Below are 27,740 nucleotides of genomic sequence, written 5' to 3'. Positions count from 1 at the left end.
TAAAAAACATGTTAAGATTGAGTCCGGAATAGTGTGATGTATCTCTCATGTGCTCGACCGTCATGATGTGTTTAAGTCCCTCCCGTTCCGTTATCTCTCTCTCGCGCTCTCTCTCTTTCTCACACGCACGCGCGCCCTTTCCGGCGAGCCTACTTCCCGAAGTCTGTCGCACTACCACACGCTCATCATCGGAACCCAGCGGAAGAAATCGATCGGTTTTGATATCGCACATTCAGGATATAACGTTAAGGCTATCATTTCATCTGAGTAAAGATCAACGCATCTGTTGCTGTGTGCGCACGCAGTAAATCAAACTTTTGTTGTTGCTGGGAGGAGAGATGCGGGCGGTAAACAGACTGACCGGACCGTAAATAAAAAACAAAACCCGGAGACGCGTTCACACGCGCCACTGACTTCTGTAAAGCGATCTCTAACGAGCATTCCGTCAGCGCGGATCCGTGACTGAAGTAAGTTAAGTCCCGTTATCTATCTCTGATTCAGATACTGCGCACGCACGTATGTGTGTGTAACTTAGCCTAGCCATAAAATCTTGACATGTCAAGCAGCTTCTTACACTGCCTTTTAAACAATTTTAAAGGCTTTCTATTTAAGATCTGTTTTGGACTCTTAGTGGCTGGTTTGCCACATTTTTTATTTGCACAAATATTTTTGTTAACGAACATTCAGATTTTTAAGATCATGGAAAAATCTGTCAACTGGCCCTAAACGTTTAAACGGTGGTGTAAATGCCATTTCAAATGTTAGTTAAACATAAGTGTGTGTGTTCATGGACAATGTCCATTCAGTTGGATCATATGATGGACCACAGTTCAAGAGTCTATGGGTTTTCCTTTCATCAATGCTATTAAACATTTACCCAAGATTAGACCTCATCTCATAAAATAATGATGAGAAGCACCACTCACTTTATCAGGCTTTACACAAGTGTTTTCTCTGAGATTTAATCTTAAATTGAAACGATCCTCATTTGATTCAAAGAGTGTGTGTCTGCTGGAAGCACATGTGGAAGATATGACTAATAAACCATAGGCATAGAGAAGCTTACTGAAAACCACCATGACACCTCATGACTTTAAACATTTGCACTTTTGCAACCATTGCCTTTTATATAATAAAAATAAGTGAGAAATAGAAATATTTGCTTTATTATAAGAATATAATAGTATGACTCCTAAAGCACCAAAGTAAGAACTTGAGGGTTAAAGCTATAAAACATTAGCAATGAATTAAAACAGCTGCCTTTATTGAATGTTTTCCTATTACAAGCTTAATGTGATATATGAAGAGCTTAAATAAACTTACAGTCTCACTGCAGCTCGGATTTTAATATCCAAATAAACCAAACAGCAATGCAAAACCAGCCCTGTTCTATCTTCATGATGGGGGTCTGAGGAAATCTGAGCTAAGCCTCCATAAATTTGCTTCCAGTGGCCAAAGGTCACTTGTTTCATTGGGTGAATTTAACTAGGGCTTTGACGATACATCTCATTTTCCATTAAAGGTGACATAGAATGATTGAACGGAGTATTTATTCTTGTTCTGTGATGTGACATGTAGACAATTTTTTTTGTTTGGGTCTGTAATGCCTTAGAAGCTTCCTAAAAACCTCTCTCAGATAACTCTATTAGGGTGGGGGATTTTAAACAACTGGTTTTGCACCTATCTGGCTCCCCCTACTGGCTTAACTTGCAATCTCATTACTGATTGGCTGACTTTGCTGCCACTCAAAAACTGTAGCCAATTATTTTAAAGTGGAAGGGCAGTTAGATGCCTGTGATGTCATAAGCATCAGTTTTTCAGATTGGGCTGTTTTCTGCTGACATTTCTAAAAGAGGAATTTCTATAAGACTGAGATGTTTAGCATGTTTAGCACTTTTTATATGTTTGTGAATGTGGTTAGACTACCATTATTCAACAAAGACAAGGTAAAAATGTTTTTTCATTCTCTGTCCCCTTTAAATATACCTGTTTGAAATTGATTCTGAATCACATGGCTCCGATTCTGTGTTTCAGATGCACAGCTTGTGCATATACTACTACTACAGCTCTGTGATCAGTAGGAAGTTCTTATCAATCTAAAATCACAAAATGTGGATTTAAAAAAGCAACACTCGTCAAATATAATCATTTAAAATATTCTTTATTATCATAAAAATACCTGAAATATTTGAAGAACAGCAATTATAAATATGCCTCTAGACATTTCCTGGAATAACGGCTGTGTCCGAAAACTCTAAATTGCTGCCTTCTGATTCCAAGGCAGAAAGGCATCAAGGCATGTCCAAATCCAATGTTAGGTTTACTTCCTGACTCCTGAGATACCTCCAGCGTCCTGTCCCACAATTCTATGCATGTGTGAGCATGAGGAATGTGATTGGTCGAGCCTGGTCGAGGTAAAAATAAATGTATTAAAAAATTAAACAGCGGCCAAGCACAAATGTAGTGTAAATTAATGCATATTTTCACTTTATACACATTTTAATTGCATTTCTAGCGTGAAATTAGTATTGCAGTTTTCAAATATGTGATTACCGTAAAACTTCAAATAATAGCCCGGGCTTTTATTTTCCCAAACCTATCGTCACACCAGGCATCTAAAAGAGACAGGCTTTTAATTTAATTGTTCCAGCATGACAGCAGGAGGTTACCACATATTACATTTTATTTATAATTTGAATGTGTTTAACAAATTAGTTTGTGTAAGAATAACAGTCTTAAATTATTGGTAGCATAAATAAAGCAAACGAGTATATGCTTTTTTATTGGTTGTCGCGTGAAATCTTACCCAGATACATTTTTCTGATTGGCTATTGTGTAGCCTCTTTCTTTCTTTTTTTTATTGGCTCAGCCGACTAGAACTCCAGGGGAGATGGGCTTGATAGAGCAGTGCGGCCGGATACATTTTGGGCACTGCAGCATATTAAAGGGCCATTTCACCGATAGGAACATTAATCTTTATGGAAAGTGAGTCATATTTGTAGTCAAAATGTAACATAAATTTAGAATTTTGTGCCTATTTGACCAAGAAAAGACAGAACGTGACTTTAGAGCACATTTGTATGAAAAACTACAACTCCCACTATGCACCACAATGCACAGCTCTGCAAGCCACTCCCATTAATCGGAACACGGCTCAGATATGATATTGTGTACATAAATGCCACGTTAGTAAAACAAAGAAAATAGCCACCACCACTGTGTCTGACAGACACCAATCATGACTTACTTTTAAACGTGATGTTACATTGTGTTACACACAATAACACTCTGGTCTGGTGTGTAGCAAAGTCTTATTCAAACAGTAACGTGCGGTTTCTTCTTTTTTTCTTTTTTTTTCTTTCTCTCTCTTTTTTTTTGTAGTACTTTCATTAATATTTATTTACTTTAAATCCCATTTTATGTGTATAAACATGTACTTACAGATCTTTGTTGTTTATATCCTATATTGTGTCTTTCAAGTCCTGAGTGCAATGGGATGGGTGAGGGGAGGGAACAGGGATAATATTGGTCTAATACTTTCTATTTCTACTTTCTACTCTGCGAAATGTTATATAAGCTTTGACAAAACCAATAAACACTGAATTACAAAAAAAAAGTAACGTGCGTTTTCAGATCCGCAGTACAAATGTCTTTCCAAGTACTAATAAAAGGGTATGCATTTTAAATGTTTATTTGGTTTTACCAATTTTATTTTTGTCTCTTGTTTACTGTAATTACATCTGTGTTATATCGGCCTCACTGCTCTCACAATATAGACATATTAAACACCGCTCAGATATCCTATTGTGTATATAAATGCCACCTTAGTATAACACAGAAAATAGACACACTCACTTTAGTCAGACGTCCGTTTATCCCATTCCCTGCATCCTCCACACAAACGCGTCCCCTGCACAATATCTCCACAGACGCGCTGCCTCAGCTCTTGGAGCTTGTGCTCGTAAACCGAAACACGTCTTTGAAATAAGCACGCGCCCAGAAACATTCACAAAACAAACATTCATATCCTTATCTGATCCAGAAATGTTAAACCGAAAGCACACAGCGCGAGTCCGTCCAAGCTCATATACTCCGCAGCGCGTTTGCTCGTAAGCCGAAAAACGTCTGTGAAATAAACACGTCCAAACACGTGCAAAGTTGCTCTCTTGCCGGGAAACCCTCACCAAACAAACGTCCATATCCTTATCTGATGCAGAAATGTTATAAAGCAAGCACACAGCGAGAGTACACGCAATAGTCTGTCCAAGCTTCTTTACGCAGCAGAGGCCGATGGTTGCGGCGTCTTCCACGGGCTCCTCTACTCAGCCGAAGCCCAGGCTCCGGCTTCTCCTCGGGCTTCTGTTTCTCCATTTGCCTGAGCTCTTTGCTGTATTGTGGCTCATAAAGGTGCAATGAACAGCGGATTAGAGCATCACGCTTGTAAAATCACCCTCTTCCATATCATATCGATTACCTTCCGCTATTATTGTGACATGAAGTCTGGCGTGCTCCACAACATCTGTTTAGCTTAGCTTAGCATAAAGATGACGGCTGATCGTTTCTTTTTTCCGTCTGTGTTCGTATATTTTCGTAAGTCCCACCCACTGATCTGTAATAGGTCTTTAGCGTGTGTGGGTCCCACCCATAAATGAGGAATGAGGAATGGTAAAATGAGGAATGAGTGTCTGTAGTCTTTCACACTCAACAGAGATACAGGATTTCCTTCTTTCAATGACGCAAAATGACGATTTTACATCATTGAAAGAAGGAAGTGCTTCACTGAAATCAGTATTTCTCCCGTCTCATGAGAAACTGAGGGAATGATGCACGACCATTCAAAAACATGACTGGGGTTCTAACAATACAAAGCTTAATGCAAATGGGTGAAGTTTCCCTTTAAATATGATAAATAGTGTTTCTGCGTGAGAAATACTATGTGTGGTGGGAGTGCATGCATGACAAAAGACTGAAAGCCTGGCTATTATCAGCGGCCTCAAAACACCGGGAAAAGTCCCCACTCTCCCGATTGCCACTTCGCTACTGCCATCATCACTTCAATCCTGACGACGAACCTTATGTTGTGTTGTCATAGTGATGAGTAATGGAACGACTGCGTCTGTCACGTGACATCTACCGGTAATCAAAACTTTAGCGTGTGCAATCTGCACCATAGAACTGGCTTAAACAGATGATCTGACGGGTTTTAGAAGATTAAATACAACCCGAAACTAAAAAACAGACCAGGCCTTTATTTGAGACAGCCGTTTATTTACCCAAACCTGTCGTCACACCAGGCGTCTAAAAGAGACAGGCGTCTATTTGAGACTCGGCTATTATTTGAAGTTTTACGGTAGTTATCAGAAAGGCGCTCTCTGTTTATATTTCAAACACGCTGCCAATGAAGTGTGTCCGAAAGCCTTTCTCTGAGCTGCCTTTATGCTTCTGAAGTCAATGCCTAATGAGGCAGCGAGGCAAGAAGTCAGCTGCCTAAGTTTTTGGACACAGACAGCGTTTGTAATGGCACAAATGGAGTTTCTGCACGAGAGTGCCCTCTGGCTTTTGGATGTGACAGCATTTCACTGTAATTCATTAAAATTAATTCTAACGCATATTTGCACAATTCAATTTCACAGCCCTAAATTTAACAAAATTTACATTGTAGTCATGTTGTAACCACAGATCTGAATAAAAGTATTCTCAACCCAGCACTGAGTAAAAAAGGGATGAACCCCTGTAATTTAACATATGCTGGGTTGTTTTTATCCAAAATGCTGGGGCAAAAAAAAATGTTCTGGGTTAAATTAACCCAACAATTACGCTTGTCCCCTTTTGCCCAACCCTGAGTTGAAGATAACCCAGCATTTTTTTAGAAGCTGTGCATGTCCCAGCATGATTTTGGCTTATTTATAGTCATTTTTTTCTCTATGATGATTGGTTGTATATCACCTTGTGTAGTATTTGTGTAGTGGCAAAATTAGTTTCTTTCCTTTAGGGTTGGAGCAAGAGCGCTGGCAGGGAAGCCATGCGGACTAGAATAAAGATTTAATGCAAGCAAATCAGCTGGCCAATGAGCATTCTTTAACAGAGACACATCAGTGTGGGTTTAGACATGTCATCTTTAAAACACTCATACCCGAACCAGGCAGTGTAATTGCAGTGTAAAAAAAACCCGCAGCAGCAACGATAGGTATTTGACTCCCAAATATTTGTTTTCATATGTCCTCTCTGTACAAACTTTGACCAGACTGGACGTGTTTCAGCCGATTGGTTTTCTCATCTTCATTTCTTTCGTGAGTTGTGTATTCATGATTTGCGTATAAATAGCATGCAGTGTGAAAAGTTGTGCAATACATAAGCCATATTTCAATTTTGCATGCATATTATACGCCAGTCCTTCCCATTCAGACTTCAGAGCAACTTTTTGTTACAAAAAATGACAACCAAACCCCAATTCTAACCTCAACTCCATGCATCCATTAGGGCTGCTCGATGTGCAAAATCATAATCATTGTTATTTTGGTAATAATCGTGATTATTTAATATGATGATTACTTAGTGACTTTGCATACATTTATTTAACTTTTTTATTAAGTGTTATAGGCTACAACAGCAATTGTGCCTTCGAAGTGCCTTTCAAACACACATGCAATTTATATTTTAATTGCACAACAGTTGTTTTATCACGATTATCTTGTTTTTTTAATTGTTTGGATCTGATTTTTTTTTACTGAAAATCAAAAACGATTAATGTCCAAGCGACAGTACTTTTAAAAAACAGAAAAAATTGAGCAACCAATTCATAAAACGACACGAAAAAGATGCGCCGTATTAAGTGAACGGGAAGACTGGTATATCATTTGCACGCAAAATTGGAATTTGGCTTATGTATTGCACAAGTTTTTACACTGCATGCTATTTAAATGCATTTGATGAGAATAGGTTGATATTTGATTTATGTCACACACTGTCCCTCAGGTCATGGCATGCGGACATGTACTTTACTACTACTTCCCATTTCAGGCATAATTTTGATTTCTTCCCCTTTTTACAGTTTTATACTTTTACAGCTAAAATATGTTCTTTGTGATAGTAAGTAATGATGTTTTTCCTCTCTCTTTCTCATGTGAATGTGTTTGTTTCTGTGAAATAGAGACAGCAAGTACAACATAATACTGAAAAAACGCACTGCTTTTCATACAATGTCATTGTGTAATTATTATAAGTATTATGGCAAATTTAAAACAAACATGACAGTTTTGACTTCACATTCCATTGACATTGTTTGTAGCGTCTGAATCAGAAAAATATTAAACGGAAATTGCTGTAATCATAGAAATAGCAAAGGTGGAAGGTTGCTAAAAAATTTTTTTAAACAACTGTCTACATGGTGAATGATTATTAAGTGTTCATCTCAAAGCATGTACGCTGTCAAAAAACAAAACTCTAAATTCTGCTGGGTTATTTTTAACCCAATGCTGTGTAAATATTGGACAGAACACATGTTGGGTTATAAATAAACCTATGCTGGGTTGTTGTTAACCCAACCACGAGTTGAAACAACCCAGCATTGAATTGAAACAACCCAGCATAGGTTTATTTATGAATAACCCTACATGTGTCCTGTCTAATATTTACCCAGCATTGAGTTAAAAATAACCCAGCAGAATTCAGTGAATGGTCAAAAATGATCCCCAGCTGTCACTTGGGCAGTACCCTTTAAAAAATGGCCTCTTTGAACCTAAAGAGTTCACATAAGTACCTCAAATGTATGTATTGGTACCAAATGTGTACATATCTGTACCTAAATGGGTACTGCCCATTTATACATAATAACTTTATACATAACTATATATATATATATATATATATATATATATATATATATATATATATATATATATATATATATATATATATATATATATATATATATATATATATATATATATATATATATATATATATATATATATATATATATATATATATATATATATATATATATGCCTTGTGGCGATGGCCCTCCTCCTTCTTTACACAACAAATCAATGGTAATATTGTTCCAAACCAAGCACGATACCTTATAAAAATAATCTTTATCAGGCACGAGCATGAACGCACTGGTCTTTCCGGATTCTTTTTTATTGTTTGCTATTTCTTTTCTTGAACTCGCCATTATGTACTTCATAACTTCTTCTACTGTTCGCTTGACAGCAAGATTTCTTGAATAATTTTTTTTCTGTTTTCCCCTACTGGGTTGTCTTTTTTTTGCGAATGAGTGACTGAGTGGCTTTCTTTTTGTGAATTCTTCTGAAACAGGGGTGGGGAACCCTGGTCCTGGAGGGCCACAGTCCTGCAGAGTTTAGTTCCAACTCTAATCAAAGACACCTGCATTTCTTTTTCATCTAATCCTGAAGACTTTAATTAGATTTTTTAGGTGTGTTTAATTAAGGTTGGAACTAAACTCTGTAGGACAGTGGCCCTCCAGGACCAGGGTTCCCCACCCCTGTTCTAAAAGAACTGCCTTTTCGTCCTCTCTTTAGTTTGGTTTACCTTTTTTTGTTTTCTGTGATGTTTGTACTCTCCATAGCACAAATATATTAATACAATGTGGTTTAAGCAAGGGTTTGGCTTTGTGGTTTATGTTCTGTTTACTGTTAAAGGTAACTATAGCAACCGCAGCGATCATTGCCGGATGTTGTCAGAAACTACTGTGAAATGATTAGTGTGAACACTTAGGTAAGGGTGAAAGTTAAGAATACTTTCTATTAATTAATGGGAATATATGATAATTAACAGGAAAATATAGGAATAAACTGGGAATTTGAAAAAAATTGCAGAGTTGTCTATAACAGGGAACGGAAATGTAGTTTAAACATAACAGTATTTAAAGGTGCAGTGTGTAATTTTTAGAAGGATCTCTTGACAGAAATGCAAAATAATATACAAAACTATATTATCAGGGTTGTGTAAAGATCTTTTTATAATGAACCGTCAGTGTTTCCCACAGGATTTTGAGGAGACTGTGGTGGTTATGACGTCACCCACTAATTAGCATATATGTGACGTCATCATGTCGTGTTTGTGTTTGATCTAGTGTTGGCATCTGAAATATGTTTCACTTCTACTCTTTGATCTGTATCTGTATTTGATCTGTATTATATATCAAATTATATTTTAAGCCGAATTAAGCTGTTTTGAATGGTGAAATAAAAATGTAAATGGGAATCATGAAAATTCTATTTGTGGGGGCCAGTGTTGATTCTGTGGTGGGCCACCACAAATAAATCAATGTATGGGAAACACTGAATGAACCGTTATGTTTTTTTACCTTGGAATGAGACGTTTTTATCTACATACACAGAGGGTTCCCTTACGTGGAAGACGCCATTTTGTGACGCCATGTTTCTACAGAAGCCCTTAACGGACAACCTTTTTTTACTAAGTTGTCTCCGACAATGACATGTTTGTCCGGAGGCGTCTACCGTAGCTTCTCTATGCGTTTCGAAAGCAAGGGATGAGCAGTGGACTGAGCCGTTGGTTGCAATTGGCAACCTCACCACTAGATGCTGCTAAAATTTACATACTGCACCTTTAACAGAATTTAGTTTAAAACAACAAGATTAATTGCAATTTCAGTTGAATTTCTACCCTGCAGATTACTCAGTCACAGGTACACTGCTTCCTCAAGGGCAATTGAGGCCACATCCCCTGCATGTTGTCCCCTCTTTCATAACATGCACAGATCATTTTTAGAATCCTGCACACAAAAAGAAAATGTCAAAAGGTCCATCTTTGCATGTATTCACGTAAATTACATACATTTGTTTAAAACTTCCTTGTGCTGTGTGAAAGCTAGTGTGCAACAACCATTGTAAAGACAAATACACTGACTGAGAAAACATTTAGGTAAGATCATTTATAGAGCACCAATGATCTAATTCACGATTTTACATTTTCTTCCCCTCCATTTTCCAGACCTTGACTACCACAGAAGCCACACTTGCTTCATTTTAACAGTTAAACTAACAAATACCAAAATGCGTTGACAGCAACTGGCTAGCCAGTAAATCTAAAATGTATGTTAGCACAATCATACTACTAATAATAATGTTTATTATGCTTTTGTGTTACTCAATGAAAGAATTAATTAAAGTTCTACTTACAATAAAATCAGCCAAGACGTTATTTTTTTTTTATTACCTTCCATGCTTATGACCAAACAAAATGTTTATGTTTATATATGATACAGTTTATATACATTTCCCAAAATATCAAAATAATTCCCATAAATTGCTGTTAAATTTCTAATTTGGAGTGTTTCAAAAATTCCCAAGATTAAGTTCCCATAGAATGTTTCAGGAAATTTACCGGAAACTTTCTGCCCCTTTGCAACCCATTACATTGCAGTGTTTCTCAACGACATGTTAAAACATTACTATTAGTCACCACTTATATCATTCAGTTTTCAGCACACAGCTATGACTAAATAAATAATAGGGGTTTTAAGTCTGTACATGATAGCATACTTTATGGCAATTCAACATCTGACGTTGTAGAAACTATATTCCCCAATACATGGACGTTCCCAAACACCCCTGTAATTTAGTCAGAAATGGACTCTTACAAAGTTTGCGCTGTGGTTGCGTTTACTTGATGTGACAGCATGACGTAACCAAAAAGCTACACAAATGCGATCAGAGCGGTCAGACTGAAATTAATTTTTTGAACCACCTCTGGATGTAGCCTGAAACAGATTAGAAAAAAAATTATTTCATAAGTTTTTTGGCCATTCACACGTTCTAAATGTGATTGGATTTCAATCAGATATTATGCACCAAAATCGGATTTGGACTGACAGTGTGAGCAAGATCTAAGTATTTAGACTCAGCCCCTCCCAAACGGCTTGACTTTCATTCTCACTTTACCACCAGATGCTCATGCAGTGCAGTGATTGGTTCAAAGGAGAATGGTCAGAGTTGAATCACATGACTTTGACTTGCCAATGAGATGTGAGATGCAGGCTGTCATTGGAGCACTGCTGTTTTTATTTGGATGGAACAAGTGTGACCCTCACATGCGTATCTGACTGTGATGAAAATGCATGCTTGTGTTTACAGAGGTGCTCAAATACCACAGAAAGACTTTTAAAACCTTATCTTACTGTATTTGCAATGTTATCAGTCTGATGCACTTGCATGTTTTCACCCAGAGGAAAATGTTATTATTGCTCAATGGTTGCTTATTCATAGCTCAGGAGATTTGATTGACTTCGCAGTTTTGTTTGATTTGAAGTTTTAACTTAAAGATGTTTCTCCTAAAATTCCTTAAAAGAAAATAATTAGAACTCAGACAAATGACACAATCGTTAAAATACATTAAACGTATGAAGCTGTAAAATTATTTGTATAGGTAAAATAATCTGAATGTGGGTCCGTTTTATGGGAAATGTTTGAGTCCCACAGTGAACCCTGTATTAATAATGATTGTTTGTTTGCAGACTTAGCAAATCTGAGCTTAGTTTTTGACATTTTTCAAATCTCAATATAATAATCTTTCACTGTGACAATTATGCAATGTGCATTACCCTGACTACATTCATTTAATAGTGTTAACACAGATAACCACCCATTAGACAGGAAGGGACCATCTTACCAGCGTCTCCAGTTCCCTCTTTACCACTAACCACATCCGTTTACTTTGTGTTTTTTGTGATATCTAAAGGAAGACCATTTCTTATCTGTTAACCACACAGAATGGAATGATGTTGTCATGCTACATATTTTGCTGTAGACACAGTTTGTTTGTTGGATTTACAGTTGGCATTAAAAAAATCAATTTACTCTAAGTACTGAAGTTATAGATAAAGTATGCAGTACTATATGCTGTATAAGTATGTTTTAGATATCCCTTCCTCAATTCACTCATTTATCATCTGACAGAATAATAATTTACACTTTAATACTTTTTGCTAAGGAAGTAGGGCTGCACAATATATAGTTTCAGCATTGACACCGCAATGTGCACCTCTGCAATAGTTACATTGTTCGCAGAACATTTATTTCAAAAGAAAACCATGCTGCATTTACCCAAAAATTTAAATTCTGTCATTATTTACGGGAGCCCTGAAGTTTCATGCCCTAGACCGGCCCACTTTCGTTCACGACTGACTATATTAAAATAATAGAATTAAATTCTCAGTAGTAAAAGTTTGCAATAGTGCAATGTTCTCTGCAGCCTTGCAATTCATTGCATTTTTCAAATACTTAATTTCCAATTCAATGCAAGTACAGTAGTCAAACAATTATAATTTTTATTTGTGCAGCTCTACCATATGGGATTTTAATATTATTCAAATAAACTTATTAAAAACTACTGAAAGGGAACAACGTGTATGTACGTGTTTTCCCCTATATTTCTATTTTTTTAAAGAGGTGGGTCTTGAGATTACGTGTTGGGTTGAAAAAGTTTGGAAACCCCTGATTTACAATATACAAGCAAGATTTATGCAGAGGAAACAGATGGAAAAATAAAAATCCTTTTTTCCATATTTAAATACTTAGATCATGTATATTGCCAAATAACATAAGGTAAGCCTACTTTGTGTCAAAAAAGAACAAATATATAATGGACTTTCAAAATTGAGAAAACGTCAAATTCATAATATGAAGCTTATAGATGAGTTTAGCATCAAATATATTTGTATTACTTCTGAAATAGACGATATGACATTCATTGTTACATCTATGACTTAAAAACTCAAGAATTACGATTTGTACATCTTTTTTCTTTTAGCGGCCGTTCGCATCAAGTCGTGCTCAAGTTTATTTTAAATGTAGACGCATAGCAGGTGCACCGAAATATAGATGCGTCTTGAAACTCATACAGGTTTAGAAGTAGTAATGACAAAATGTTTCTTTTTTGGGTGACCTATCCCTTTAAAGTAATTAAAATGTAATCAAATGTATTCAGATTTTTAACTGGTTAATGACAAACACGGCAGAAATAGACACTGAAGAATAAATCTAAACCAGGGGTTTTTAAACTACATGTGTTTTTATGGGTCCCCCAGAAGGTTGTAGAGCAGAAGGTTGAAAGAAAGTTTCTAATATGCTTAGTAAGACCTTAATTGGCTGCTTCAAGTTGGGCAGCCCTGTTGTAGTGTTTCCCCCAGGGAAAAAGAAAAAAAAAAAGATATATAAAATAGCAATTACTAATACGGTTTCATTATACAAAATATATTCTCGATATATACAGAATATAGTAGAAACTAGGGATGCGCCGATAGGATTTTTTTGGGCCGATAACGATTCCGATTTAAACGGACATCTTCTGGCCGATACCGATATTAAACACTTGTATACAATACTATACAGTTGGTCTATTAGCTAGTTTATTTCTGCATCAAATTATTTTTACTGAACATGGATTGGATCTAATTAACATTCAACTGACCAACAAAATAAGAGAGACACAAATTAAGCTAAAACAAATATAATAAGACAGCATGACAACCTTCAAAGGTGGTTTTTGCTATTCAGCATTTATTTTATTAACATCATTAACTCTTTTTTTTTTACATATAATGGATTTCTTTATGCAGTTAATTAATAAACAATCGGTATCGGCCTTTCTCGTGCTATTGCCGATATGCCGATGGTTTCAAATTCATCAAAAATCGGCCGATAAATATCGGTGGCCGATACATCGGTGCATCACTAATAGAAACTTGGTTTTTTTAGTACACCTGAGCAACCACCTACACTGTAAAACAAAGTATCTTTTTAGGGAATCTGTTTCCACAAAAGTTTTAAGTAAACCAAGTAAATTATATTTATAGATTAAAATGAATCCAAACTTCATATTTCTTGTATATTTATACAAGTTTATATTTTATATACATTATACTTAAAACTACTGTTTTACCTTAATGAGTGTTTACCATAAGTCACAGTAACAGACTACGTGACTTATGTGTAAGTGTGAAGAAACTGAGCTAGAAAACAGTTATTGTTTATATGATAAAGCAACACATACCGACCTATAGCCTGAGGACACAGGCTGAACAATGGTAACACTTGGTATGGTAACTACACTTCTGAACAATGGTAGCCACAGAACTAAAAAATAGCAAACTTTTCTAAATCTCCAACATAATTGAATGTTTAAAACTATTGAGATTTTTCTCTTTACTAAAAGCCACATAAAATATCACTATTTCAAAAGGCTCATGCAAAGCATGTTGGGAACTGGAAAGCCTCCTTAACCAATCGTGTTGTTTAAAGGTTCTCTAAGCGAATCTGTGTGTTGATTTTTGAAATGTGCTTTCAAACAAACTGAGCGTAGTTAACTCCTCCCCCTCCCTTCCGTGCTTTCATGAACGCGCCCAAACCCAACCCCCAAATCCTTCTTGGCGTTTATTGGTTAGAACACTTTGTTATGGTTTCTGGTGTAGGTTTGGCCAGTTTGTTATTATTGCAGTTTGTGGAGGCTGGGCTGTCTACAGAGAACGCGTTTTTTTACAGTTTGATCAGCGGACAGGCAGCAAGCAGATAGTGAGGAGATGTTTGCTGTATGTAACAAAAAATGTTATATGGTCTAAAACGTGTGAATTTGCTTAGAGAACCTTTAACTAAAGTAAATTTGCAGTGCTAGAATCTTTCCTAGCTTACCTGGCAGATTAAATGCCGTAAAACTCATCACAACCACTAAAAGTTTGCAATTATTTACAGTGTTTGTTAAAATGAGGTTGTTGTATTGAAATGACTCTGTTTGGAAGTTATAACTAAAATTTTTATGTTAGCTTTTACTTTTTTAAACTCATTTTATTTGAGTTTGTGAAATCGTTGAACACACACATAAAACTTTTGAGTTGAATAAACTTTGAGTACAGTTCACTCATTTTAAATGAGTACATTGTCTGGAATGTATAATGTGTTTTTTTACAGTTGAAACAAATGTACCTAAATACTTCTGCTTTGCCATAATTGCAATATCTATAGCCAGAACATTAACGCAGGTCTGGGCCATGAACATTTCTTTTTAAAATGCCTTTTGATCACATAAAGCATAAGCAGTACACACACAAGGTCTTGTTTTTGGTTAACTAAAAACCTACAGGAGACTGTACAAGAGACATACAGATGGCTAGATGGTGACGGTAAACTTGCTCTCTATTTGTCTTCTGCAGTATGTTGAAATGGTTGAGTGAAGTGTTCTGGCAGGATTATCTCTGGTTTCCTGAAGGCCATGGGTGGGCCGACCTAGAAGATGGGCAGGTCTACGCAAAGCCACAGGATCTGTGGGTGGCAGTGCCAATTGCTATCATGTTTCTTATTGTTCGACAAGTCTTTGAAAGGTGGGTTGGGGCTCTTTTATCCTTTCTCTCTGTTGACCATTGGATAGAGACAAAATAGGTCATCATAACAATACAATATTGTGTCACTGATATTGTACTTTCTCTTGTACTTTTTTTGGTACTGTATGTAGGTTTGTCGCTACACCGCTAGCCTCATTGCTGGGTGTTAAGGAAACTGTAAGACGGCCAGTTGCATACAACCGAACACTGGAGTCCCATTACTGCAATGCAGCTAAAGAACCCAGACAGGTGCAGAAAATGCTCACCACACTTTACTGTCACATAGACTGTCATAAAGACACACATAGACCAACATCACCACATAAATTGTTGTCTTCACTTTGTTGTGTTCAGAGTTCGGTAGAGGAACTGTGCAAGCAGACAGGCTGGTCGGAAAGACAGATTCAGCGCTGGTTCAGGCGACGCAGAAACCAGGACAGACCCAACGTTCTCAAGAAGTTTCGTGAGGCCTGGTATGAATGCACTTGAACATCTTGGGGTGGTTTCCCAGACAGGGATTAACTTAAGCCAGGACTAGGCCTTAGTTTAATTAGGAAATATAACTAGTTTTAACAAAGATGCCTTACTAAAAACATTACTTACATTGAGGAAAATAAGTATTTGAACACCCTGCTATTTTGCAAGTTCTCCCACTAAGAAATCATGGAGTGGTCTGAAAGTGTCATTGTAAGTGCATGTCCACTGTAAGAGACATAATCTAAAAAAAATCCAGAAATCACAATAGATGATTTTTAACTATTTATTTGTATGATACAGCTGGAAATAAGTAACACCTGAGAAAGTCAATGTTAATATTTGGTACAGTAGCCTTTGTTTGAGGTCAAACGTTTCCTGTAGTTTTTCACGAGGTTTGCGCACACTGCAGGAGGGATTTTGGCCCACTCCTCCACACAGATCTTCTCTAGATCAGTCAGGTTTCTGGCCTGTCGCTGAGAAACACGGAGTTTGAGCTCCCTCCAAAGATTCTCTATTGGGTTTAGGTCTGGAGACCCATGATACACCAGAACCTTGATATGCTTCTTACAGAGCTTCTCCTTGGTTATCCTGGCTGTGTGCTTCAACATGCTTCATTGTCATGTTGGAAGACCCAGCCTCGACCCATCTTCAATGCTCTAACTGAGGGAAGGAGGTTGTTCCCCAAAATCTCGCAATACATGGCTCCGGTCATCCTCTCCTTAATACAGTGCAGTCACCCTGTCCCATGTGCAGAAAAACACACCCAAAGCATGATGGTACCACTCCCATGCTTCACAGTAGGGATGGTGTTCTTGGGATGGGACTCATCATTCTTCTTCCTCCAAACACGTTTAGTGGAATTATGACCAAAAAGTTATATTTTGGTCTCATCTGACCACATGACTTTCTCCCATGACTCCTCTGGATCATCCAAATTGTCATTGGCAAACTTAAGACGGGCCTGGACATGTGCTGGTTTAAGCAGGGGAACTTTTTTTACGTGCCATGCATGATTTCAAACCATGACGTGTATTACCAGTAGAGGTCGACCGATATGGCTTTTTCTCTGGCCGATGCCGATATTTAGAAATCAGGGCGGCCGATATGTTTGGCCGATTTTCTATATGTACATAATAATCAAAATGTTCTCATCCTTAGCAGATATTTTAAATGTAAAATGTCACTAATAAGTCAAAGTATTTAAAAAAATTATGACTGGTCTTACAACCTCCTCTGCACCATGCATTTATCAGACACAGATATTACCTGATACTCTGCTGTCATCATCTTTGATCAGTTTTTTACCATGGCTTTTATTGCTTTGTAGGATAAAATCCTTATTTGGTAGATCTGATAAATTATTTATTCATCATAATGTTTTTTAGTTGAGACTGTTATTTAGGGCAACTCTTTCTAAACACATTTACATTCTCATTTCTGAGGCGCTATAAGTGACTGATTGTGCTGACAGTGACGTCTTGTGAGTTTAGTGTTGGGACAGATCTGTTGTTTCAACCGTTCATTCAAACGAATCCGTTCAAAGGAGTCAGTTCGCGAATCGGACGCATTGTGTTGTAATCCAGGCTGAGCAGCGCAAAACTGTAAACAAAGTGTTACTGTAGCAACACGTAAAACATTTCCTCGGTGGATATGATTTGGTCTTCCGACCTTTCGCCATCGAGTCAGTTTTGTTTTGAGTAATAAAAGCAGGGAGACAGTTTAAAGGCAGAAAGAGTGCACGCGCGGTTCTGCTCTCTCTAGTGATGGGTCGTTCGCGAATGAGCCGGCTCTAAGAGCTGATTCTTTGTAGCGAACGAGCAGAGACGAATCTTTAGACGCAGGCAGGGGTGGGACCGTAAGAGCCGGCTCTTCTAAGGGAGCCGAGCCAGAAGAGCCGAATCTATGAAAAGAGCCGGACTGCCATCACTAAAATGTAGAGCTGGAGCCCATCACTAGCTCTCTCTGTCACGCAAAGAAAGATCATCATCACTCATTAATCACATGAAATGAGCCTAATCTTTGCACGGACAGTGCACCGCAAGACATAAGCCCGTCGCGCTGTTGTACTGGCTGCTTAATTCGTGCAATCCCGCCATCGTTTACTAAAGCTGTTTGTGAACAAGGCATGGCTGCACACACACGAGACGGGAGCGGTCTGCTTGCAGCAAGAGGCAGCGTCACGAGTTCTACAACAACACTTAGGTGCCTGCAGATGCGCCTGCATATTAATCGGCCTAATTTTGCAGCAAAATCGGCCAAAGCTGATTTTTTAAAATATGCCAAAAATCGGCCAATTAATCGGCCGGACGATAAATCGGTCGACCTCTAATTACCAGCAGTAAACTTGGAAACTGTGGTCCCAGCTCTTTTCAGGTCATTGACCAGCTCCTCCCGTGTAGTTCTGGGATGATTTCTCACCTTTCTTAGGATCATTGGTCCCGTACACACTGCATATTAATTCGGTTGTCACTTCACCTTTTAATGCTTAATCCTGTTCTGTACACACACAGTTCAGTAATTCAGTAACCGCATCCTACAACCGAATTTACTCCCGAATTTACTCTAATCAAGTGTTTAAAAGTTCATCATAAACAGGACAGGTCTCTCGTCTGAAAAAATAAATGCTTAGAAGAGGAAAAAGTCTTCTGTATGCGCGGTTCAGAAAATGACAGATGCACAAGTGTTGCCAGATCTTGCACTAAAAAACAGCGAACAAGAAAAATCCAATAATAAACCCAAATAAATCTAAATGCTTTACCTCAAATATCAAAATATTGGGATTGGCACCCTCACACTTTATTAACACCAAAAACGCCTTAAACGGTTAAGCGCCAAAACGGTATTTACGTCCAAAAAAAAACCAGGACCTGGCAACACTGCAAGACCGCGCGCTCCGCGCTGTGAAGCAGCCTCACAAACGCGTAAAATACACAACGCCAAGACGGAGGTTTGTTGAAAAACACAATGCTGTTATTATTTTGGTCAAAGCTGTGAGTGATAAGCACGGGAGACGGCAGAACGTTTCTATTGTTATTTCTTTGTCAATCATCACATTTTCGGGAGTGATTCTTGTTCCGTACAGACATGAAACGAACATTTAGGGGATTCACTCCCGCATTTTAATGCGCTTGCCACTCCCGAAAGTTTGCAGTGTGTAAGAGACCTCAGAGACCCCACGAGGTGAGATTTTGCATGTGGCCCTAGTCCGAGGGAGATTAACAGTTATTTCCTAAGGATTGCTCCAACAGTGGACCTCTTTTACCAAGCTGCTTGGAAATTTCCCTGTAGCCCTTTCCAGCCTTGTGGAGGTTTACAATTTTGTCTCTAGTGTCTTTGGACAGCTCTTTGGTCTTGGCCATGTTAGTAGTTGGATTCTTACTGATTGTATGGGGTGGGCATGCGTCTTTATGCAGCTAATGACCTCAAACAGGTGCATCTAATTTCGGATAATAAATGGAGTGGAGGTGGACATTTTAAAGGCAGACTAACAGGTCTTTGAGGGTCAGAATTCTAGCTGATAGACAGGTGTTCAAATACTTATTTGCAGCTGTATCATACGAATAGATAGTTGAAAGGCATCTATTGTGATTTCTGGATTTTTTTGGATTATGTCTCTCACAGTGGACATGCACCTACAATGACAATTTCAGACCCCTCCATGATTTCTAAGTGGGAGAACTTGCAAAATAGCAGGGTGTTCACATACTTATTTTTCTCACTGTATGTGCATTTTGAGGCAAAACAGAGGGCACTGATGTATTTTAGGATATGTCAGTGCAAGATGTTATCAGTTTGGACAGCTCTTACATTTTTTTTAGTCTAGGACTAGTCTAATCCCTGTCCGGGAAACTGCCCCATAGTCTTTGAAATTTTTTGACCTCTCAGAAAAGTTTATTTTACGTGATTCAAGTCAACGTTCTTAAATACACTGAACCATTTGGAGCAAAGTACTGTATCTCACTACAACAGGGAACACTTTTACAGAGGGAATACTTAAACAGAGTTACCTAGACCAGAGGTCTTCAAACTGGGGTTCGGGGACCCCTGGGGGTGCCTCCAGGAGCTTCTAGGGGGTCCGCAGAAAATACGAAAGACAAATTGTAAAGTTAATTTATTAGATATTAATCTCTCATTTCTTGCTACATATAGATTTCAGAATAATTTATATTTGCTTTGTATCTTTTTTACTGCGTGTTTGTATTAGAGTCGCCTTTTTCTTACTGGGATTCGTAAGTTAAAATTTATGGTAAAGCTGCCATAAAAAAAGATTTATTTTAAAAGTTGCTGCAAGTTTGTCTTCAGGTTTATACATCCAATTTTACACTAAGTGTAGCTAATTATATATTCATTGTAACAAATTTTTTTAATTGTTATATATATAATTTAGTAAGGTGGTTCCTCACAAAAGGTTCATTATGTTTGGGTGTCCTTGGCCTCATAAAGTTTGAAAACCTATGCCCTAGACCACCATTTATACACTAAATATATACAGCAACATATATTATGATAAAACAATTTTTGCTGATTCTTAAAAAACAGATGATTAAGGGAGATTATATACCTGCCATTAAACAAGGTGAAAAACCATTAAAGAATGACATCCTCTGGGGGAGGGACTTTGCGCATGCGCAATATCTGACAAGTCTTGCTTAAGCAAAATCTGGGCCTTTCTTGCTTGTGTACTTGTGGACTTGTGAAACGTCATCAGTCGCGAACCAAGTACTGTTCCAATCCAAAGTTCACATCAAGCCAAGTTCACATAACATCTCCGGATGAGGATGCATCAGGTGGTGACTTGTGAGAATAGCCAAATTTCCCAGAATGCATTTTGCGCCAACGGCAGTGGAGCATAAAACCTGCACAATATTCGAAATTTTACTCTTTACGAAGAGCTGTTAAGTTAACAATATAAAGTAATAAACTTCAAATCTGTGGTCAGTTAGTAAAGATAGTGTCTATGTTAAAACTTTTGGATATATGAGTTCCAGCTGGTCAGCGGCGTATACACCACCGAGGGCAGCCTCATATCGGCATGTCCTCCTGATATTTGCCACTGTCTCAGTGAAGCTGGTCTGCCCTTGGTGTCTGATTGTCACAGATGTTAAAGTTAAGTTTCATAACTTAAATCACATATATTTTCTATATAATCTTAACATTGTAGTATATCACTGCGTTTTACTTTAACTGGATCTTTTTCTTGCGTTTATTTCATTGTGTACAAATCATGTTTTAATGTTTATCATATATCATTTTGTAATAAATACATTAAAGCTAATCAGGGTATGCATGTGTTCCCTGAATAACATATTAATATTTTCAAAACAAAAGCAAGCATTGCATTTTACAGTGTATATATATATATATATATATATATATATATATATATTTTTTTTTTAAATACATTAAAATAAAAATAGCCAGGACTGCACATATTGGTTCCAGTATTGGTTGTGGTAGTTGCAGTTCCATTTGCAATATAACCTGACTCGCGTCCTCTTGTCCTTGGGAGTTCATTCTTTTGAGTCTGAACTACAAAGGATGCAAGTCCAAACTTGGAGTTCTTGGTATTGAGAAACAGCCCTGGAGGCATTGCACATATGGCTGCGCAGTGACGCAACTTCCTTAAAAAGACTACCTGAATATGATGAAAGAGACAATGAGATCTCAGTTACTTAACTAGAATCAGAACCAGAATCTGTACATTTTGTGAGTCCCTTTCTTTTATATGATGATTTTGGTTGGAAAATTATGAGAATGAAGAGAGACAAATCTTTGTGCACATCCAGATACAATTACATTTTTACAACACATAAACACTGTACCAATGTGTGTCTGTGTGTTCTTTTGCAGTTGGAGATTTGCCTTTTATCTTCTCGCCTTTATCGGTGGTATATATGCGCTTATTGATGTAAGTCATTTTGCCATTTGCAGTTTTGCAACCACAGTTACTTATTCTCATTTCCTGTAAAGACCCATTACATTACGCAATCCATCAATATCCTCTTCTTTAGAAACCATGGTTGTATGAGCTAGAAGAGATGTGGAAAGGGTTCCCCAAACTGGTGAGTAATATTTATTAAGAAACACATAATATACAGAAAGCTTTAGATTAATTTAGATTAATAAATGATGTAGAAGTATTGTTCATTATTTATTAGCTGTACCCAAGTGACAGATTTGCATTGAATTGTACTTGCAGTCAGATAATAACACTGATGCAAGTTAATAAGCCATTCGATTTTCTTACACATTAGTTATGAGTTCCATGTTTTCAAACCACTTTTTCTGAGTCTCTCTCTCTCTCTCAGGTACTGCTGCCATCTCAGTACTGGTATTACATGCTGGAACTTGGTTTCTACACATCCCTTCTCTTCAGTGTGGCATCAGATGTCAAGCGTAAAGTAAGCCAGTCGTTCATCTTGCTTTCATTCGTTTCATTATTATCTGGCACGGCAGACCTCACCCTTAAATCTTTAAAGTCATTTTATCCAGCAGCATAATATTCAAAGCAGCAGATGAATTGTTGCAGACTGTTTTGTTTTTGTGGCTTGGGTGGTTACAGATATTTAAAACATTTTCATGTATACTTTTGGTAAAAAGGCAACATGCACTATAGATGGGGTGAAATCTGTTGTTGGGTAAACGAAAAATTATTCATGTCAGCATTTTTTTAAAAACCGGTTCATCATAGAGCACCTATGACTGAGAGATGCACATGAGAATTTAGTCTTTGAGTCATATGTTATATTCAGATACCACACTCTAAGAACAAATGTGTTAAAAACAACACATTAGTGTTGTTTCTGGGACAACACACTAAATGCGTTGTCCCAGAATTCACCCATCGCTGTGTTATTATTGAAACAACACATTTTGTGTTACTTTTAACACAACATGTGTTATATTTTAACACAAAATCAACAGAAAATGACGCATAATGTGTTAAAATTACACTTAATGTGTTAAAAGCTTACCACACAATGATGTGTAAAAAATTAACACATCCTTTCTAAGAGTGCATGAAATATAGTATGTTTGGGTGAATTGTACCTCTTTTTTGCATAGAGGACAACTTAAATAAAAATCGGCACAATTTACCACACCCTCCTCCCTAAGTGGACAAAAAATCAGCCCATGACAGCCTGCATGCAAAACTTGACCAACCCTTTTTGCTGTATATCAATCTGTCTCATGTTAAGTCCGTGTTTGAGGAGCTCAGATGCAGAAGCCACTCAATGCAATCTTCGTCAAAATGAGATGATAATAACCGAATGCTGTCAGCACATAGCATTCGGTTATTATGTGTACATAAACCTAAATTTTCAAGTATTCGTATTTTATCTATGTTTTTCCTTGGAAAACATACAATACAAAGCATCATAATTTTTACTCCACTACATTTCATAATTTAAAGTTTTTGGTTTATATTTAATATTTAAGACAAACACTCTGAAAAAGCACAGATGCTTGGAAAATGTAACTAAAATACTTAAGTAGTGTCCACCTCTGTCGGCACGTATTACACTGTAAAAAATATTTGTTGGTTCAACTTAATAAAGTTACGTTACCTGGTTAACTTACAATTTTGAGTTAATTCAACTTTTAATTCAAATATTTAACTCAAAAACGTTGTGTAAAAATGTAATAACTCAAAATGTTAAGGCAACCAGCTAATTTACTTTTTAAAGTTGAACCAACTTTTACAGTGTATGTGTTCCTCAAATACTTTGAATATGCTTAATCCTGGCCTCAGACCATTGAGAAATTGTGATTTGTTGAGTCTGATAAAATTGCTCTTTTACAAGAAAGCAATTGAAACTTTTGCATCTGAGCTCTTTATTTATTGTTTAGATACAATAAACAGCTCTTAACAGCTCGTCTCTTTTTGTTGATCAAAGGTATTGTGTATTGACATACGATTGAAGAGTTATCTTGCTCTCTATCTTAGGACTTTACAGAGCAGATCATTCATCATGTGGCCACCATCACACTCGTCAGTTTCTCCTGGTGTGTTAATTATCTCAGAGCTGGAACTCTTATCATGTTTGTTCATGATTCTGCAGACTATTTACTAGAGGTAAGACCACACAAACATCTTACATCACCACACTTTTACACAAACGAAACAAGCTTTGTAAAAGATGTTAGGACTAGAGAAATGAAATGACTGTGGGACGCCTATAAGACACTGTTCTAGTGGAAATGTTGGCGGTAGGGTGTAACCTTTAAAGCAATGCATAATTGCATACTTTGACACCATAAATATAGTCTAGCAAGCAAGTATTCTTTTTGTATGTTTTAATACATGTTTACAGCTAATTCTTACTATAACATAAGAATTCATGACGAGCACTGTAATGTACAAGAATTCTTAAATCTAATTTCCTTCTCAATGTCTCTGTGTTGCTCTCATATATGTATAGTCCCCCATTACACCAGCACCACCATTCTTAACATATTTGCTCTTTCTCTCTCTCATAGTTAGCTAAGATGTTTAATTACGCAAGATGGAAGAACGCATGCAACTACATCTTCATCCTGTTTGCTGCAATCTTCATCGTCACGCGCCTCATCATCTTCCCTTTCCGGTACACATCACACCTTTTGTCTCTCACATATGTGCTATCGTCAAATTACAAACAATTTTGCTACTTAGGATGAATTGCAACAAACTGAACTAACTTAAAAAAAAAATTTTTGCTGCCTTAAAATTTCAACTTAAAAATATTAGTTGACTCAACATTTTTACTAGGGCTGTCAATCAATAAAATATTTAATCTAGATTATCTGTTCTATATTTATCTTAGTTTAAAGCTCACATAACACAAGCTGTTTCTGCATTTCTGATGTTAATCTGGAGTACCTATAGAGTAGTAATACATTCTTTATATCTCTGAAGAATCTTTAGTTTAATCAGATTTATAAAAGAAAGATTAGCTTTACCGAATCTTTCCGATAACCTACGAAAAAATGAAGAAGGAGGAGTTACTTGCTGCGGGAGGAGCGAGTACGAGTCATGCAACATTATACAACACTGTTTAACTTATGATTCACTACATGTTTGTGTCTTTATATAATATGCACGCGACTATTTCCAACATAAGACAGAAGTCTTACTTACCGCATGCAACTCGTCATGACCCGGTTGGGAAAATCCAGCGCATCAAACACACACGCAAAACTCCGCTGCTACCCCGGATAATAAACTATATGCATTGATTTCATAAGGCTGGCTTTCTTCTCCTTACATCCAAAAACACACTTCTTCTTTTGTGCCATTGTTGAGTTTTGAAATTAAACAAAGCTGTCGCGTGATTTGATGTTTGTAAGTTCTAGCGTCTCCCGCTGATTGATGGGTGGGCGGGGTTTTCCAGGGGAAGTGTCCATATAAAGAAGTGATGCGTATAGAAACCCCTGAAACGTCAGCTGGACCTGTAATCGAAAAAAACTTTGTTTTACTCTGTAATACGCCCAACTGCTTTTGTGACCCTAACTAATATTTTTAAGTTAAATTTATTTTAAGAACAATTTTGGTTATATATAATATATATTTTTATTTTTTTAACAGAATATATGATTGTTTCTCTCTTGCAGGATCATGTATTGCACTTTGGTGTATCCCATGACTCTTTATACTCCATTTTTTATCTATTACCTCTTTAACGGGCTGATGATGGTCCTTCAATGTCTACACATCTTCTGGGCTGCGCTCATTATACGCATGGCCTTCAAATTTCTGACCAGCAATGTACGTCTCTGTGTTTTATGTTCACATGATAGTGTCATTTCATATCATATTTACAGTTATATTTATATCTGTGTTTCATGAACTTCTGATGCTGATGTCGTTTCTCAACAGTGGTCAGTGGAGGACGAGCGGTCTGATAAAGATGAGACGGATGAGTCTGGAGAGGAGGATGGTGAGATGAAAAATGGAGAGCTAAAGAAAAACGGGCCGATGAAGAACGGTCACGCTACATATAACAACAACCATTCTAAAACAGAGTGATTCATAGGAAGAGCAGAAAAAATGTTTTTTTCTGATTTCTGATGATTTCAGTTTTTATGAATGATAAATCGCTCTGTACACTACAGACACCACACAAACACAGTGGTCAAAGATGCCAAACCCTTCAGGTCATTCCTCTCTCTGGGGACTGAAACAGGGAGCAGCGTTGCCTCACTTGAGATTTTCTTAAACATGTGCCTTTGTTGCCATTGTTTGTTCTTTAAAAAAAAAAAACATTTGTTTCTTCACGCCAGATGAATAAATCTGCATCTATGTTCCTTTACACCCTAGAATTTCAGCCAAAATTGAGGTCCATTTGAATTACTATTCAACAGGAATTACATTCACTTTTAAATATGCGTCCACTACGAAATGGTCAAATTACCAACGTTCTAAGTTCTTGTAAAGGCATACAGACTATTTGGTAAGTTCCAGTTTAAACATTTATCAACCTGTATCTACTCCAAAGTTACAAGCGCTGTGCAAACACGCAGTGGCCAGTTGTGGCATGTTTGACTGAACAGATTTTTTGAGTTGGTCTGTACATTTCTGAAGGCAGAAACCAAAGACAGAATGATTGTGTGAAGGAAGTTTGTGTTGATGGTCTGTTGCCTTTATATTTTTAAGGTCCTTAAGCAGAGATGAATTATACATGTTTAAATGTTTATTCTGTGTGGTATTTAGAAAGGCAGCTTTTGTAAGCATTACCCAGATTGGCCTTTCTCTTTATGTGAATTTTTATGTGAACAACGGATAACTCACTGATTTACACTTAAATTCACAAATATCACAGATGTTTTAAGTATGTTTACGGTTTCATTTCTCAGTATAAAGGGTCAGCTCAGATAACATTATCTTTCCACTGTAAATGAAGAATGACATTTGGAGTTTTCTCATTGTAAAGCTGACCCGCTTATTTAAAAAAAGAAACACTCTTGTACCACCTGTCTTATGATAGTAAAATAACTCAGAAAACTGTTTTGGCATTCTCTATAGTTTATACATTATAAGCATCTGCTGTTATAACCAAGCTGTTTAATCTGCAATTAAGTGTTTTTGAATGCTTACACTAATCTGAGGTACTGTAACATTGCTAGAAGCACCAAAGTAATTCATGAACCACATAGACTTTGATCAGACTCTGATGTCACCGTGTGGACTTTGTCATTTTAAATTGACAAACAAACACAGTAGTGATAAAGTTTTTTATTTATATTTTATTGGTTTTAATGTTATCTCATGAGGAAATATTTCTGAGAGTTATTGAGCTTTCTCAAAAGAGTGCACATGAGTGTAACATTGTAAAGTGCCTTTCTGATCATACATTCAACCCTCTTAAAAAAATACCAATAGTGCTTTTTTATTTATCTTTTATATACTGTCTAACCACCTAATAATACACCAATAATAATGATTTTCTGTTAATTAACATTCCTTGCATTTTCTTTTTCTTAGCTCATCTTTCTCCTCTACATTGTTTCAGTTATGAGGCCAAGTCTAGAAAACAGTGTTATCTTTATTTTGTATTTTCTTGTGTTTTGTTTTGTTATGATATGACATTATATCATGGAGAATGTTAACAATAAAATACTGAATGAGAGACACAGTTAATGTGTTATTCTGAGTCATCTCTCACAATGACTGTTTGATTGATGAAATGTCACCTGGACCCTTATCTCTGCCTTTTGAAGAACATTGTGGACTGTTTGCACGCTTTTATCAAGATTTTACGAGCTGTCTGTAGACAGATGACCTCAAGTTAGGTAACTACCAATGGATCCCAAGTATGTATCGCTGCAGCCCGGAGACTGCAGGTGGGAGGAGCTTATGCCGCAAGTAGGAGGGATTTCAGAAATGTTTAAGTAGGAGGAGTTTACACTTCAAATGGGATGGCGG

The 27,740-nt window shown here is 37.0% G+C and overlaps 1 protein-coding gene across 1 annotated transcript; it reads left to right on the top strand.

Moving 5' to 3' along the window:
• The first annotated feature begins 110 nt into the window (after positions 1-110).
• LOC129449076 (ceramide synthase 2) lies at positions 111-27,455 on the top strand. The gene is made up of 11 exons (XM_055211843.2): positions 111-467; positions 15,191-15,358; positions 15,490-15,607; positions 15,713-15,831; positions 21,686-21,743; positions 21,847-21,897; positions 22,144-22,236; positions 23,784-23,912; positions 24,317-24,423; positions 25,430-25,583; positions 25,695-27,455. Exons 2-11 carry the CDS (start codon positions 15,192-15,194, stop codon positions 25,842-25,844), a joined length of 1,146 nt encoding a protein of 381 aa, XP_055067818.1. The 5' UTR covers positions 111-467; position 15,191; the 3' UTR covers positions 25,845-27,455.
• Positions 27,456-27,740: the final 285 nt, after the last annotated feature.

This window comes from Misgurnus anguillicaudatus, chromosome 10 (genome assembly GCF_027580225.2).
Source record: "Misgurnus anguillicaudatus chromosome 10, ASM2758022v2, whole genome shotgun sequence".
Lineage (NCBI taxonomy): Eukaryota > Metazoa > Chordata > Actinopteri > Cypriniformes > Cobitidae > Misgurnus > Misgurnus anguillicaudatus.
Note: the sequence above shows the minus strand (reverse complement) of the source record. Positions and strands in the feature narration are given on the sequence as shown.

Bases quoted from the DNA above. Each gene is read 5' to 3' on its own strand.
- LOC129449076 (XM_055211843.2), top strand. From the start codon at position 15,192: ATGTTGAAATGGTTGAGTGAAGTGTTCTGGCAGGATTATCTCTGGTTT. The intron at 21,898-22,143 runs GTGAGTAATATT...TCTCTCTCTCAG, and splicing joins GGAAAGGGTTCCCCAAACTG to GTACTGCTGCCATCTCAGTA. The intron at 22,237-23,783 runs GTAAGCCAGTCG...TCTCTATCTTAG, and splicing joins CATCAGATGTCAAGCGTAAA to GACTTTACAGAGCAGATCAT.